Source organism: Ovis canadensis, chromosome 1 (genome assembly GCF_042477335.2).
Source record: "Ovis canadensis isolate MfBH-ARS-UI-01 breed Bighorn chromosome 1, ARS-UI_OviCan_v2, whole genome shotgun sequence".
Classification (NCBI taxonomy): domain Eukaryota; kingdom Metazoa; phylum Chordata; class Mammalia; order Artiodactyla; family Bovidae; genus Ovis; species Ovis canadensis.
In genome coordinates, this window is record NC_091245.1 from 92,394,453 (window position 1) to 92,409,564 (window position 15,112).

Sequence of the window (15,112 nt, forward strand, 5' to 3'; positions counted from 1 at the left end):
AGGGATGATTAAGAGATATGAAGAGTTATGCCTGCTCAATGGTCACAGCTATTGGCCAAGGATTCACTTGTTAAGCTGTAACTAGAGGAAAATCCCTAGCTGTAACTAAAATTACCTAGAGAATTTGTGAGGAGGGACAGTTCCCAACATGAGCCACAGACAGAAGATGAGCTATATCTCACCTAAACATAAAAGAGCAGATAGGATGATTCAAAACAGACATGAAAGTTCATGTTACCTATTTCTATTGCCACTCCTTTTACACTCTCCCACCTACAGTTGGCATCTCTGGCCCAAGTGACAACCCTAGAGTCACCCCAGAGAAGAGTGAGAATATTAGGAAGAGGCAAACTGCAAGTACATAAAAGGGCTTCTCTGATGCCACTACAGCACCAGCAGAGGAATGCCAGTGCAAGTATTTACCTCGATGTTTCATCAAGCATGGACTGAGTCACTGTAACTAAAGTCAGAAGTCTAACTGGAGAAATATTAATTCACGTATTTATTAAACCAATGCTAGTTACGTATCCTTGAATAACAGCATGGAACAGGTATGTGCTATATAAATAATTTCTAAGAATTCAAAGGAAAAAGACAATCTACAAAGGAATGTAAATAATCAATGAACTGGACCTCCCTGGTGAGAATCTGCCTGCCAATGCAATGGACAGGGGTTTGATTCCTGATCCAAGGAGATCCCACGTGCCAGAGGGTAACTGAGCCCATGTACCACAATTACTGAGCCCACGCTCTATACCCTGAGTGCCCTCGAGCCCTAGAGGCTGTGCTCTTCAACGAGAAGCCACCACAATGAGAAGGCCAAGCACCACAACTAGAGTAGCCCTGCTCACCACAACCAGACAAAGCCCATGCAGCAAAGACAACCCAGGGCAGCCATTAATAAATCACTAAACATTTTTTAAGCATCAATGAACCTAAAAAAAGATTAAAAACCGCACAAATTAAAGAAATATACATGAAATCAACAAACATCATTTTTACCTATCACACTGGTTAAGATGGAAGACAGCCACTATCAGGAACACAGTACAGAATGGGTATTCTATAACATTTAAATTTACATATAAATATCAGAAAGACACATATGGTTTACCCAAGACTTCATATTATCCAGTATAGTACCCAAATAATTTAAGTTACTATGTCAAGAAAGGAAAACTGTTTACAAAGAATTTAACACTATTGTTTAATAATCTAATAATAAATAATAATTTAATACAACTATTGTTTAATAAATCTAATCTGAACAGAATCTAATATTCACTTAACTATTCAAAAAGAATCCAGGTTCATCATATATTCCCTCAAAGTTAAAATTACTAACACATATTACAATTCTTCTGGAGATGAACAGTAAAGTGAAATAAAAAATAATTCAACTTGAGAGAAGTCTATTTAAATCAACTTCAACTCTATACTGGATAGCTGTAATGACCAGTATTAAGATATATCAATGAATACCTGAAATTGCTTTGTATTCATTTCCTGTCTGCATTGCACAGTTAATGCTCCCTTGTCTTCTTCCTGTGTAACTGCCCCCAACATTCTTTTCACTATACCATAGAAAACTACAGGGTAGGAGAAACAGTATGCAATTCTTCAAGAGACTATAGGTTTACTTCCCTTTCTATTTTTGGTTGTACTTCTGTGGTAACCACCTAAAACTACTTTAAAAACAGGTGTCAATGAGTATTTGCAAAGGAAGCGTGTTAGTTGCTCAGTCATGTCTGACTCTCTGCAACCCTATGGATTGTAGCCCACCAGGCTCCTCTGTCCATAGAATTCTCCAGGCAAGAATACTGGACTGGGTTGCCATTTCCTGGATTTTCCTGATCCAGGGATCAAACCCAGGGCTTCTGCATTGCAGGCAGATTCTTTACCATCTGAGCCACAAGGGAAGCCCAGAGTATTGGCACAGATGTGGAATAACTGAAATCCTCATACATGAACACTGGTGAGAATATAAAATGGTGCAGCCACTGTGAAGAGTTGGGTAGTTCCTCAAAAACTTCTATGACCCTGAATTCTACTCCCAGAAATTTAGAAAACTGATAATCTATGTTCACAAAAACTCACACACAAATGCTCACAGCAGCATCACTCCTAAGAGTCAAGAAGTAGAAACTCAAATGTCCATCAACTGATGGACAGATGAACAAATCTGATATATTCATAGAACAGAATACTCAGACAAAAGAAGGAATTAAGTACTGATATATGCTACAACACAGATGGGGCTGGTAAACATTATGCTAAGTGAAAGAAGCCAGAAACAAAAGGCCACATATTGCATAAGTTCATACATACAAAATGTCCAGAATAGGCAAATTCATAAAAACAAAATAAATCTGTGGTTTCCAGGGACTGGAAAAAGGGAAATGGAGAGTGACTGCAAATGGGTAGTTTCTTTTAAGGTGACGAAAATGTTCTAGAATTAGATAGTGTTGATGGTTGCACAATCTTGTGAATATACTAAGAACCACGGACTGTACTGTCCATTTCTTAAAAGTTGGACCTCATGGTATGAGAATTATACCTCAATTTTTTAGAGCAGCCAATACTTTAATAAAACAGTAAATAAAGTTAGGCCATATGTCTGCAAGGAGGAAAAGGTTCATGACAGAAAACATGGATCCTGTTCTTCCTATCCCACTTAGAAAAACTAAAGATGGGAGGGGATATATTCTGGAACTTCTTGTCTTGATTCCAAAGCTCTTGCGCAAGCTAACAAGAAAAGTCTAATAAGGGCTCATTTGCCTTATGATACTCAGGCTTTTCAAAAATGTGGAGCATCCTTCCTTCCTTCATCTGTTCTCTGTTAGAGCAGCCCTAGAAAATTATGTGAAGTTTGACATTAGCAACCTTTCTAAGCTTGCTAACCTTTGAAAGTTTCTTAAGAATTGGAAATAAGCCTTGTCTCTTTTTATCTTCAGCGTCCACTTCAGCATGCAATGCGTGCTTGAATGACTCCTGTAACATTGCACCTAACTATCCCTGGTTGCCTGCTGCTGCTGCTGCTAAGTTGCTTCAGTCGTGTCCGACTCTGTGCGACCCCATAGATGGAAGCCCACCAGGCTCCCCCGTCCCTGAGATTCTCCAGGCAAGAACACTGGAGTGGGTTGCCATTTCCTTCTCCAATGCATGAAAAGTGAAAAGTAAAAGGGAAGTTGCTCAGTAGTGTCCGACTCTTAGCGACCCCATGGACTGCAGCCTACCAGGCTCCTCCGTCCATGAGGGGTGCCATTGCCTTCTACACCCTGGTTGCCTAGAGCCCCTCAATACTCTACTTTTCCATACCTACAATCCCAAACCATCTCCCCACTACCTCTATGGATAGCAGTGGGAGAGAAATGGATTTGTAATCAGGTGCTAGGCTTTGAAATGCAACTTACCATTTACTGGATGACTCTGAGAAAGTCACTAACCTCTCTTACTCTCTTTCATGAAATAAGGATACTAGATATCATATGAGATGATTTCAAGCATTAAACTGAAATTTTATAAATTATAAGCTTACAACTTACAAATTTTATTTTTTATCGATATATTCCAAAATTCTACACTGTATAGTCCAGTACTCTTAACACCACTACACCTACTAATCACTTGGCCAAAAGATTTCTCCTATTACCAGGGAAGCAATCAGATTAAGAGAATTCACGAGTTAGTGATTCTGAGACAATTCTAAAGTTATAGAAACATCCTTTAAAACTATACTATAAATCCACTAAATACATAAACACTAAATTGCAGCCACAAAGTCTCACAGGTCCTAATGTTTTAGCGATTTCACTGCTCCTTGCTCCCACAGTGACCCTTGAATCTAAAAAACTCATACTATATATGAGATGACTCAATACAACCTTCAAGTTTTATACTAATTTTTTTAATGCTTTTAATTCAAATACATTTATAAAATTTTAGAAGGCACCAAATGATATTCTTCTTCAGAAATAATGCTACAGGTGAAAGGGACACAACAGCTCAGAGACCCATCCTGCCCATCTTCTACTCCTCACTATTACTTCCTCTCTCAGTACTACCCCTGTACATGCCTGATATCTGCACCTTCCAACCTCCTCCTTTCTCAGTCAAACCTATCTGCTCAAGTTTCTTTTGCACCTAACAGAAGATTCACAAAAATTTAATTTATTTTGGTCCTAGGTCTTCTCTCTGGATCTAATGAAGCAAAAGTACTGCATTAAACACTAGGTTTGCCTGTTGGCAGGTGATAGGTAAGCAAAGCTGACGCCCTGTAGCTTTAAAATATTGAGAAGTACTAGGTCTAGCACATGTAAGTTTTAAAAATTCAAATATTTAGACCAAATTTTTTTGAAATTTCAAAACAAATATTGCAGCTGCATTTAAAAAAAAAAATACAAAAGCAACCAAAAATATATACTCAACTCCCTAATTAACAAAAGGTTTTAAATCTCTCATTCAACTTAAATACAAACCTGTATAGGTGGAATATCTGGCAGCGACGGAAGGTTTTCTGGATTGGTAACTGAGGGAATTAATTCTATTGCAGTAACAGATGGGCTGGTGGGACCTCGATTTGCATTCGCCATAGTAGCTGTAGTAGGGCTGGTTGGATTGACTGGGTTGTTATGTACTGACACAACAGGAAAGGGTCCAGCATGCCCTGGATTTGAATGCTGTTAGGAAAAGAAGATGTTATCATTACTTGATCTGCCAGGATAGCCTAATATGAACAGTATCTTGATGACAATTTTCAGTTAAGTAAGGGTATAAAAATTCAGTGTTTGATACCTCTGGCTGAGAGACAAAGAAATGAGCCCTCTCAAACTTCCAAAGGAAAAATAAAATTCAAACTTAGCCATTTCATTTTCTGTCCATTTTTGTATACTATTTAGGAAAAAAAAAATACTTGCAAACAATTGTACCCTGTCAATCTGGTGATATGATTTTACTTGAGAACAAATATATATAAAAATAGATGATCTGGAAGTCCCTAAAGTTTTCAGTCATCAGACACAGAGAACCTCTATTCTGTCTATATTTCACTTTGACACTTTTGTCTTAATAAAAACAACTGTGTATTGTGTAACTAATATGGTAGAAAGAATGACGAATTTACAAATGGAAACATGGTTATCAATTCCTAACTCTTAATTCTGTGTGACTTTAGGCAAAATCACAATCTTGATAATTTATAGAAATGTGGAAAATGAGAAATGAAAATGGACACTTGTCTTTTTGAGGGTTTTTATGAGGATCAGTTAAGATAACATACAGAATTTAGAGACGAGCTAACACCTATCCTACTCAAACTCTTTCAGAAAACTGCAGAGGAAGGTAAACTGCCAAACTCATTCTATGAGGCCACCATCACCCTAATACCAAAATCAAACAAAGATCCCACAAAAAAAGAAAACTACAGGCCAATATCACTGATGAACATAGATGCAAAAATCCTTAACAAAATTCTAGCAAACAGAATCCAACAACGTATTAAAAAGATCATGCATCACGACCAAGTGGGCTTTATCCCAGGGATGCAAGGATTCTTCAATATTCACAATTCAATCAAATTGAAAGATAAAACCATATGATTATCTCAATAGATGCAGAAAAAGCCTTTGACCAAAAAAACCCTCCAGAAAGCAAGTATGGAAGGAACATACCTCAATATAATAAAAGCCATATATGATAAACCCACAGCAAACATTATCCTCAATGGTGAAAAACTGAAAGCATTTCTCCTAAAGTCAGAAACAAGACAAGGGTGCCCACTCTCACCACTACTATTCAACATAGTTTTAGAAGTTTTAGCCACAGCAGTCAGAAAAGAGAAAGAAATAAAAGGAATCCAGACTGGAAAAGAAGAAGTAAAACTCTCACTGTATGCAGAGAACATGATCCTCTACATAGAAAACCCTAAGGACACCACCAGAAAATTACTAGAGCTAATCACTGAATATAGTAAAGCTGCAGGATGTAAAATTAATACACAGAAATCCCTTGCATTCCTATACACTAACAATGAGAAAACAGAAGGAGAAATTAAGGAAATAATTCCATTCACCATTGTGTCGAAAAGAATGAAATACTTAGGAATAAATCTATCTAAAGACACAAAAGATCTATATACAGAAAACTATAAAACACTGATGAAAGAAATCAAAGATGACAAAAACAGATGGAGAAATATACCATGTTCATGGATCGGAAGAATCAATATAGTGAAAATGAGTATACTACCCAAAGCAACCTACAGATTCAATGCAATCCCTATCAAGCTACCAATGGTATTTTTCACAGAACTAGAACAAATAATTTCACAATTTGTATGGAAATGCAAAAAACCTTGAATAGCCAAAGCCATATTGAGAATGAAGAATGGAACTGGAGGAATCAACCTACCTGACTTCAAAGACTATGCTACAAAGCTACAGTCATTAAGACAGTATGGTACTGGCACAAAGAAATATAGATCAATGGAACAAAATAGAAAGCCCAGAGATCCACGCACCTATGGACACCTTATCTTTGACAAAGGAGGCAAGAATATAGCAAGGAGAAAACACAATTTCTTTAACAAGTGGTGCTGGGAAAACTGGTCAACTACTTGTAAAAGAATGAAACTAGAAGACTTTCTAACACCATACACAAAAATAAACTCAAAATGGATTAAAGATCTAAACATAAGACCAGAAACTATAAAACTCCTAGAGGAAAACATAGGCAAAACACTCTCCAACATAAATCACAGCAGGATCCTCTATGACCCACCTCCCACAGTAATGGAAATAAAAGCAAAAATAAACAAATGGGACCTAATTAAACTTAACAGCTTCTGGACAACAAAGGGAACTATATGCAAGGTGAAAAGACAGCCTTCAGAATGGGAGAAAATAGCAAATGAAGCAACTGGCAAAGGATTCATCTAAAAAATATACAAGCAACTCATGCAGCTCAATTCCAGAAAATAAACCATCCAATCAAAAAATGGGCCAAAGAACTAAACAGACATTTCTCCAAAGAAGACATACAGATGGCTAACAAACACACGAAAAGATGCTCAACATCACTCAGTATCAGAGAAATGCAAATTAAAACCACGATGAGGTACCATTTCAAGGCAGTCAGAATGGCTGCGATCCAAAAGGATACAAACAATAAATGCTGGAGAGAGTGCAGAGAAAAGGAAACCCTCTTACACTCTTGATGGGAACGCAAACTAGTACAGCCCCTATACAGAACAGTGTGGAGATTCCTTAAAAAACTGGAAATAGAAACTGCCATATGACCCAGCAACCCACTGGTGGGCATACACACCGAGGAAACCAGAATTGAAAGAGACACATGTACCTCAATGTTTATCACAGCACTGTTTACAGTGCTAGGACATGGAAGTGATCTAGATGTCCATCAGCAGACAAATGGATAAGGAAGTTATGGTACATATACACAACGGAATATTACTCAGCTATTAAAAAGAATGCATTTGAATCAGTTGTAATGAGGCGGATGAAACTGCAGCCTATTATACAGAATGAAGTAAGTCAGAAAGAAAAACACCAATACAGTATATTAATGCATATGTATGGAATTTAGAAAGATGCTAACGATGACCCTATATGCAAGACAGCAAAAAGAGACACAGATGTAAAGAACAGACTTTTGGACTCTGTGGGAGAAGGCAAAGGTGGGGTGATTTGAGAGAACAGCACTGAAACACGTATATTATCATATGTGAAATAGATGGCCAGTCCAGGTTTGATGCACGAGACAGGGTACTCAGGGCTGGTGCACTGGGATAACCCTGAGGGATGAGATGGGAAGGGAGGTGGGAGGGTGGTTCAGGATGGGGGACACATGTACACCCATGGCTGATTCATCTCAATGTATGGCAAAAAAAATACTTCAATAGTTAAAGTAATTAGCTCCAATTAAAATAAATAAACTTTGAAAAAAAGAAAAGAAGAAAAAAAAAGCTACGGTTTTTCCAGTAGTCATATATGGATGTGAGAGTTGGACTATAAGGAAAGCTGAGCACCAAAGAATTGATGCTTTTGAACTGTGGTGTTGGAGAAGACTCTTTGAGAATCCCTTGGACTGCAAAGAGATCCAACCAGTCCATCCTAAAGGAAATCAGTCCTGAATATTCACTGGAATGACTGATGTTGAAGCTGAAACTCCAATACTTTGGCCACCTGATACACAGAACTGACTCATTGGAAAAGACCCTGATGCTGGGAAAGACTGAAGGCAGGAGAAGGAGAAAACAGAGGATGAGCTGGTTGGATGGCATCACCAACTTGATGGACATGAGTCTGAGCAAGTTTCGGGAGTTGGTGATAGATAGGGAAGCCTGGCGTCCATGGGGTTGCAAAGAGTCAAACACAACTGATTGAACTGAACTGAACTGACATACAAAATAAACAAGCTACAAGGATATACTGCATAGCACAGAGAATATAACTACTATTTTATAACTATAAATGAAGTATAATCTTCGAAAACTGTGAATCACTATGTTGTACACCTGAAACATACACTATTGAAAATCAACTGTATCTCAATTAAAAAAGAAAACAAAACATTCGCAGTAGGTTTCAGATATATTTTCTCAGGATGAAGAAAATGTCTTCTATTTAGTTTACAAGATTACCGTGACTCATTACTTTTATCAGATATCTTTCTGTATCCATTGAGATGATCCTTAATATGGTGATTTAAACTAATAGAGTTGTTTAATGTTCTTGTTGTCTCAAGATAAATTTAATTATATGTGATAAACATACATACATATGTGTCATGTAAAAAAAAAAGATAACAGATTAAAATCTTTGGGAAATAACTTAGTATATACATATAAATCATCTGAAATATTTTAAAACTTAAAATTCTAACAGTCAGTGATTTCTGTAGGACCCAAAGTCTAAGGATAAGGTCCTAAGATGGTTGGTCTGATTTTGTAGCTTCTGCACCATTCTAAAGGGTGTACCTGCCTCCTGGTACTATTTTAAGGCTTTCTAAGAACTAATGGGTCATTGTGTATGTGAATACTTTTAAGGAAATTAAAATCTAGATAGTCAACCTTCATATATACTTTTTTTCTGAAGAAAACCCAATTTACCTAAGAATGTACCACGGTCTGTGAGTTTTTTTCCCAACTATTTCTTTCAAAACTGCCCTTCTCCAAAAATAAGAAATAACACAGGACATCTCTAACTCATCCCTAATCTAATCCAGCATATCACCCCAGCATAAAACACACACACACAAAAAAACAACCCTGAAGAGATAGGCAAATGTACAGTTGAAAATAAAGGCATCAATCACCAGATAGTGTCTGGCTCTAAAAACAAATCTTTGGATTGAGCTCTGATGATAATTAATGATCAACAAAAATGACGAAAGGCCTAAAGAAGTTGTCAACTGATAAATCAATGTTGAATTCTGACTTACTCTCAACAGTAAAAGGTAACAAACACACAAATATGCATAAATGAACAGGAAAGGAAAAAGGCTCTATCACATAAAGAAATGTATATCTCAAAGAATTTAATTTTTGTTCCCTAATATTCTTAAACCATGTAAATATATATCTTAAACTGTATAGGAATAATTGTAATGAAAATCTGGTCTAAAGAAAAAGTATTAATGCTTGATAATAGCATTATAAACAGAAATCAGAATTTTAAAATTGAAAGACTTCTTTCCAGCAGAAAACTGCAACACACTGATTCACAAGTCTATCAAATATAAATATATTAAGATAAAATTCTATAAAAGTAGAAAATAAATTCAAGGAGAAAAAAGTACATAATTTTGACTTTCAAAAAATAAATTGCTAAGATAAAGAAATATTGTATGATATCCCTTATATATGAAATCTAAAAAGAAATAATACAAATGAACTTATTTATAAAACAGAAACAGATTCACAGACTTAGAAAACAAAACTTATGGTTACCATGAGGGAACAATGGGGGCAAGGGATAGTCAGGGAGTTTTGGATCGATATGTACACACTGCTATATTTACAATGAATAACCAACAAGGTAGACCACAGGGAACTCTGTTCAATGTTACATGGCAGCTTGATGGGAGAGGAATTTACAGGAGAATGGAGACATGTGTATTTATGGCTGAGTCCCTTTGCTGTCCACCCAAAACTATCATAGCACTGTAAATCGGCTATAATCCAAGAGAAAAAAAAGCTTAAGAAAACAACAACAACAAAAAAAAACAATCTGCTACAGTATTTGGGACTCCAGTGGATCCACTTAAAAAATAATGCAAGGGTTTTACTTTATAATGTCAGTATTTATAATATGGTAGACAGTAAGCCCTTTGCAATTATTTAAACTTAAACTCAAGGCTGTGGTTTTTCCAGTGGTCATGTATGGATGTGAAAGTTGGACTGTGAAGAAAGCTGAGTGCCGAAGAATTGATGCTTTTGAACTATGGTGTTGGAGAAGACTCTTGAGAGTCCCCTGGACTGCAAGGAGATCCAACCAGCCCATTCTGAAGGAGATCAGTCCTGGGTGTTCTGGAAGGAATGATGTTAAAGCTGAAACTCGAGTATTTTGGCCACCTCATGCAAAGAGTTGACTCACTGGAAAAGATTCTGATGCTGGGAGGGATTGGGGGCAGGAGGAGAAGGGGACGACAGAGGATGAGATGGCTGGACGGCTTCACCGACTCGATGGACGTGAGTTTGAGTGAACTCCGGCAGATGGTGGTAGACAGGGAGGCCTGGCGTGCTGTAATTGATGGGGTTGCAAAGAGTCGGACACGACTGAGCAACTGAACTGAACTGAACCTTAAACTTGTAATGGAAGTTTTAAATGTCAACCTTCAAATGTGAGGTATGTAATACAGTATGTATTTTTCAAAAGTCTTTCAGAGGTAATTGAGCCAAAAAGTTGGAGGACCACTTCTCTAGGATGGGATCTGTGCAACTTTAGTATGCAGGTGCATCTAAATCAGTACAAGTTCACATACTTCTGAGTACTCCCCTCCTGTAAATTCTGATTCAATGGATATGGTTCAGAATGTATTTATGACAAGGTGCCCCAGTAATTCTCATGGCCTTTAAATCATACTTTGAGAAACATCACTCTAACAATGACAAAATGACCTTTTTTTATATATCACTAGGAACCCTATGTAAAAGTAATCATACCCTCAACAATCTACTATTCAAGCAAAGATTAGAAAACATGCCTCTCTAAACACAAAGGTAGGCATACCTATCCTAAAGTAAACACCATCAAGTAAAGAGAGGAATAAAAAGTCAAAATGTCACATTAAAAGATCAGAAGAACAATTTCAAGAAACAAGTTTTATTCTTAATTTTATCATTACCTCAGGAACTCTGGGTAAATAACAAGCTCCTTTATTTTTCACTTCTGTAAAATGAATTGGTTGGACTAAATAAGGGATGCTCAACACAAACTATACATTGGGTTTAAAGATATCAAAGCTCTTAAAATTTAATACAAATTTTATGTGTATTTTCCTGAGAAAGGAAGATAACACAGCACTGGTCAAATTCTCAAAGGTATTATTGACCACCCCTCCTCCCTTCCTCCCTCCCGAAACTGATTAAGAAAATTGCTGTCTTTTAGTTTTAAAATTGTATGATTCTTACAAATGTAACTCTAGGCATACTTGTCTTTGGAGGTGTGGCTGCATCATGGAATACTGAGGGCCGCTGTGCCTGGGTATCCCTGGTATTCGGGCAGCATTCTGAGCCAATCTCATCTGATGGGCTTGGAAAGCTCCACAGTTCATGTTGCCTCTTTGCATTGCTTGAACACTGATCAATCTTGGAGGCTGCAAAAGGTATATATTGCATTTATGTAATAATCTTTATAAATTTACCTTTCAATCATAAAATGTTACAGTAAAAATAATTTTCTCAGGATAGTAAAAAGTGTGAGTCATTCTGCTTGTGTCTTGCCCCAATCTCCTTCTCTTAGTCTAAGTGTGTTTCAAAGCCTATCAGCATTAACTTAATCAACCCCGGATTAACAGTTTTGATTTGGATGAGAGAGAAGAGAGCAGGGAAGATATAGGAAAGGAAATGATTTGATCAAAGCCTAAAGAACATATCAGGTATCAGTCAGAAACAACATGGTTCTTCAACCCAAAACCACAGGTACAGAATAAAACAGATGTGGGATAGAGGGATAAAAATGTGTATACCTCCACAGTGTGTGTGCTCAGTCGCTTAGTGTCAGACTCTTGGCCAAGAACACTGGAGTGGGATGCAATTTCCTACTTCAGGGGATCTTCCTGACCCAGTGATAGAATTCGTGCTTCCTGCATACCTCCATAGTACTAGTGAGTTGACTGTTCCCATCATAGTATTTAACTCTTTTTGTTCCTCATACATCCCCCACATCCCTGCCATATCCAAAGAAAATGTTTAAACTGACCTTTGAGCTCTGCCCCTTGATCTCTGTCCCCATCAGTAACTTTGAAATGTGTACCTCACCTATATAGCACAGAGTACATATAGACTTGCGTCACATCAGTAATGTGACGTAGCACTCACCTGCTGCTGTAACATCTGAGGGGCTGCCTGTCTGGAGTGCTGCTGTGTTGCTGTGGTGGTTGTCGGTACGGGGGCAGGCGGCTGCTGCATCCTCATCTGTTGCAACTGCTGATGCTTCTGTGCATACACTTGCTGTTGCATATGTTGAAGTCGAAGCTGTGCTAAGTTAATCTGTCCAGGGGTTTTACTAATGTGGTTTGTCCCTGGAGGAACTTGCCCAACTACAACATTAGGAGTATAACCAGGAGCTGGTTTACTCTCTATTACTAGATTACCTGAAGGATTTAAAAAAATGAGAGTAATTTGCATATAATCAACTGACATCTACATCATGGACTAATCATTATATTTTCCTCTTTCCTCTGACAACTACCACCTCTTGAAGCTCCCAATAGCACAACAAGCAAGGGAGCAAGGTTCAAAGATGGTAACGATCAGAAACCTAATATAGTCCAAAGCCAATTAATTGACTTCTGATTACTTAGAATGATATATTATCTGCCCTTATTTACACAAATGTACAGAAAATTAAAGAGCTGAAAGATACACTATGAGAAGAGGCCCACCTAGTCAGTCTAAATAAATTCTCTCCCAAGGAGATTCACGGATATCTGAGATTGCTAATACCAATTCCACCTGCCTTTGAACTGTCAAAATGTGCAGGGCAAAGTACTACACTGTCTTCTATGGACATGTTGAATGTTTTAAACTATTACTATTTGTATCCTTGGCAATGACAAATTCTTCCTTTTTCCAAAGTCAAGTACTTTCTAGGAATAGAGGCATATTTTAGGAAGGTTTGATCTAAAGTAGAGTTGGCAAACATTTTTCCTACAATAAGCCAGATTTTTAGGCTTTGCAGGCCACATAAGATCTGGCATATACTTTTGGTTTTAACAACTCTAAAACATAAAAAGCCAAACTTAGCTACCACATCACACAAAAACAGTTTGCTGATGCCTGATCTAAAGGTATAACCAAACCTGAAATATACACAAAGATTATTATTATTTTTACAAAAAGCCATTCATCTCTGCTCTTACAGCTTCCAATGGTGACCACTTGACTATTCTGAAAATAAGTTTTATCAATCTGTAGACAGCTCTAATTGTTGATTGGGGAAGGTAGGGAGGGCAATGTTTTATTGTAAACTGAGCTCTTTGTACGTTTATCTATAATTTTCACCTACAGTCCTTAGGTCCACACTGTGGAGTAACAAAAGCAAAGTCCATTTGGCTTCCATGTCAAAAGAGCTACTTTTATCTTTCAACCATGCCTCAGAACACGGGATCTGGACACATTAGCATGCTGAAGGGCTTCCTCAAGTGGACAATTTTGTACAATTAATATATAAGCTACTAAGCATGTAAGAAATTATTTAGAGAAAAAACTCATTTGCTAAGTTTCTGACATGTAACAGTCAATAGCAGTTTTAAAAGATGTGGGGAGGGAAGTTAGAAATAATCCCTACTGTTGAAAACTATACAGAGGAGACTCTCAACATTCTTAAAGATGTAATGAACAAAGCTGAAGTGAGTTTCCAATGAAGAAGTTATCTTTCAAAAGTTTACATGCTAGAATGACACTTAAAATCTTAAAGTACCTAAGATTTGTTTTAGCTGCTTTCTCCTAATTCAGTGTTCCAAGTTACAGCCATACAACTAATTTCTTACCTAAATTGACTACATTCTTTGCCCAAAAGGTAGGATCACAATGGAAACGTATTGCTCCATTAGCAGCAGGGACAGGATCACACCGTGCTTTCAAAATATGGCGCAACTGAAAAGTAATCTTAAAGGGAAAAAAATCACATTAGTCTTAAAATTAAATGCCACTTGAGAAAACAAACAAGATAAAGACATAATAAAACCTCATGTAGCCCCAGAGTGTCCATCTCAGATGAGACAGAATCAGTTTAAAAAAACTATATTAACAATCAAATGCACATGCTTGAATATCTGCCATTTCTGGTGATAAACTACATTATACAAGTAGGTATTTCCAAAACCTACGACTGATTCAAAACTTAGTGTATGATTTCATTTATATGAAATTCTAGAAAATGACAAAAAGCAGACTAGTGGCTGCAAAATGCTAGGGGTAGAGAAAAACAAAAAAACATTTGCAGGTAATGGAAACTTCCTATATTTTGATGTGATGGTGATTCCTTCTACTGAAATTCAAAATGTAAATTTACATAGGTATAAGTAGCATCTTAATAAGGTCAATTTGAAGAGAAAGAAGGTGTGATGGGTCTCACCAGTCGCTTGCTGTACAGCAGTGCCGTGCTGCTCCCACTTGCGATCGCCCAGTTTGTAAAGTTCATAACGTGTTTCACCTGCCGGGAAAGGCCTGTGATGTCATTCTGTTGCTGCAGTAACTTCATCTGTCTTTCTTTTGTAACATTCTGAAACAGAACAAGAGGTTCACTGAGGAATTACTATACATATCAGTTCAATTTCTATTGCAAATGAACATAATACTTATATTTATCTTTAAATATGGGATAACTTAAGCTCCTCGTTATTTAATGAGTCTATGATCAAGGACAAA

General features: G+C 37.1%; 1 protein-coding gene across 2 annotated transcripts in view; it reads right to left on the reverse strand.

Annotated features, from left to right (window-relative positions):
• Positions 1–15,112, reverse strand: part of TRIM33 (tripartite motif containing 33) — a 144,605-nt gene that overhangs the window by 19,940 nt on the left and 109,553 nt on the right. For both annotated transcript variants that reach the window (XM_069601307.1, XM_069601301.1), the window contains exons 7-11: positions 14,820–14,966; positions 14,233–14,350; positions 12,560–12,834; positions 11,671–11,835; positions 4,479–4,679 (exon numbers count right to left, since the gene is read on the reverse strand). In XM_069601307.1, the coding sequence (XP_069457408.1) occupies positions 4,479–4,679; positions 11,671–11,835; positions 12,560–12,834; positions 14,233–14,350; positions 14,820–14,966 (906 nt within the window). The remainder of the gene's footprint in view (positions 1–4,478; positions 4,680–11,670; positions 11,836–12,559; positions 12,835–14,232; positions 14,351–14,819; positions 14,967–15,112) is intronic.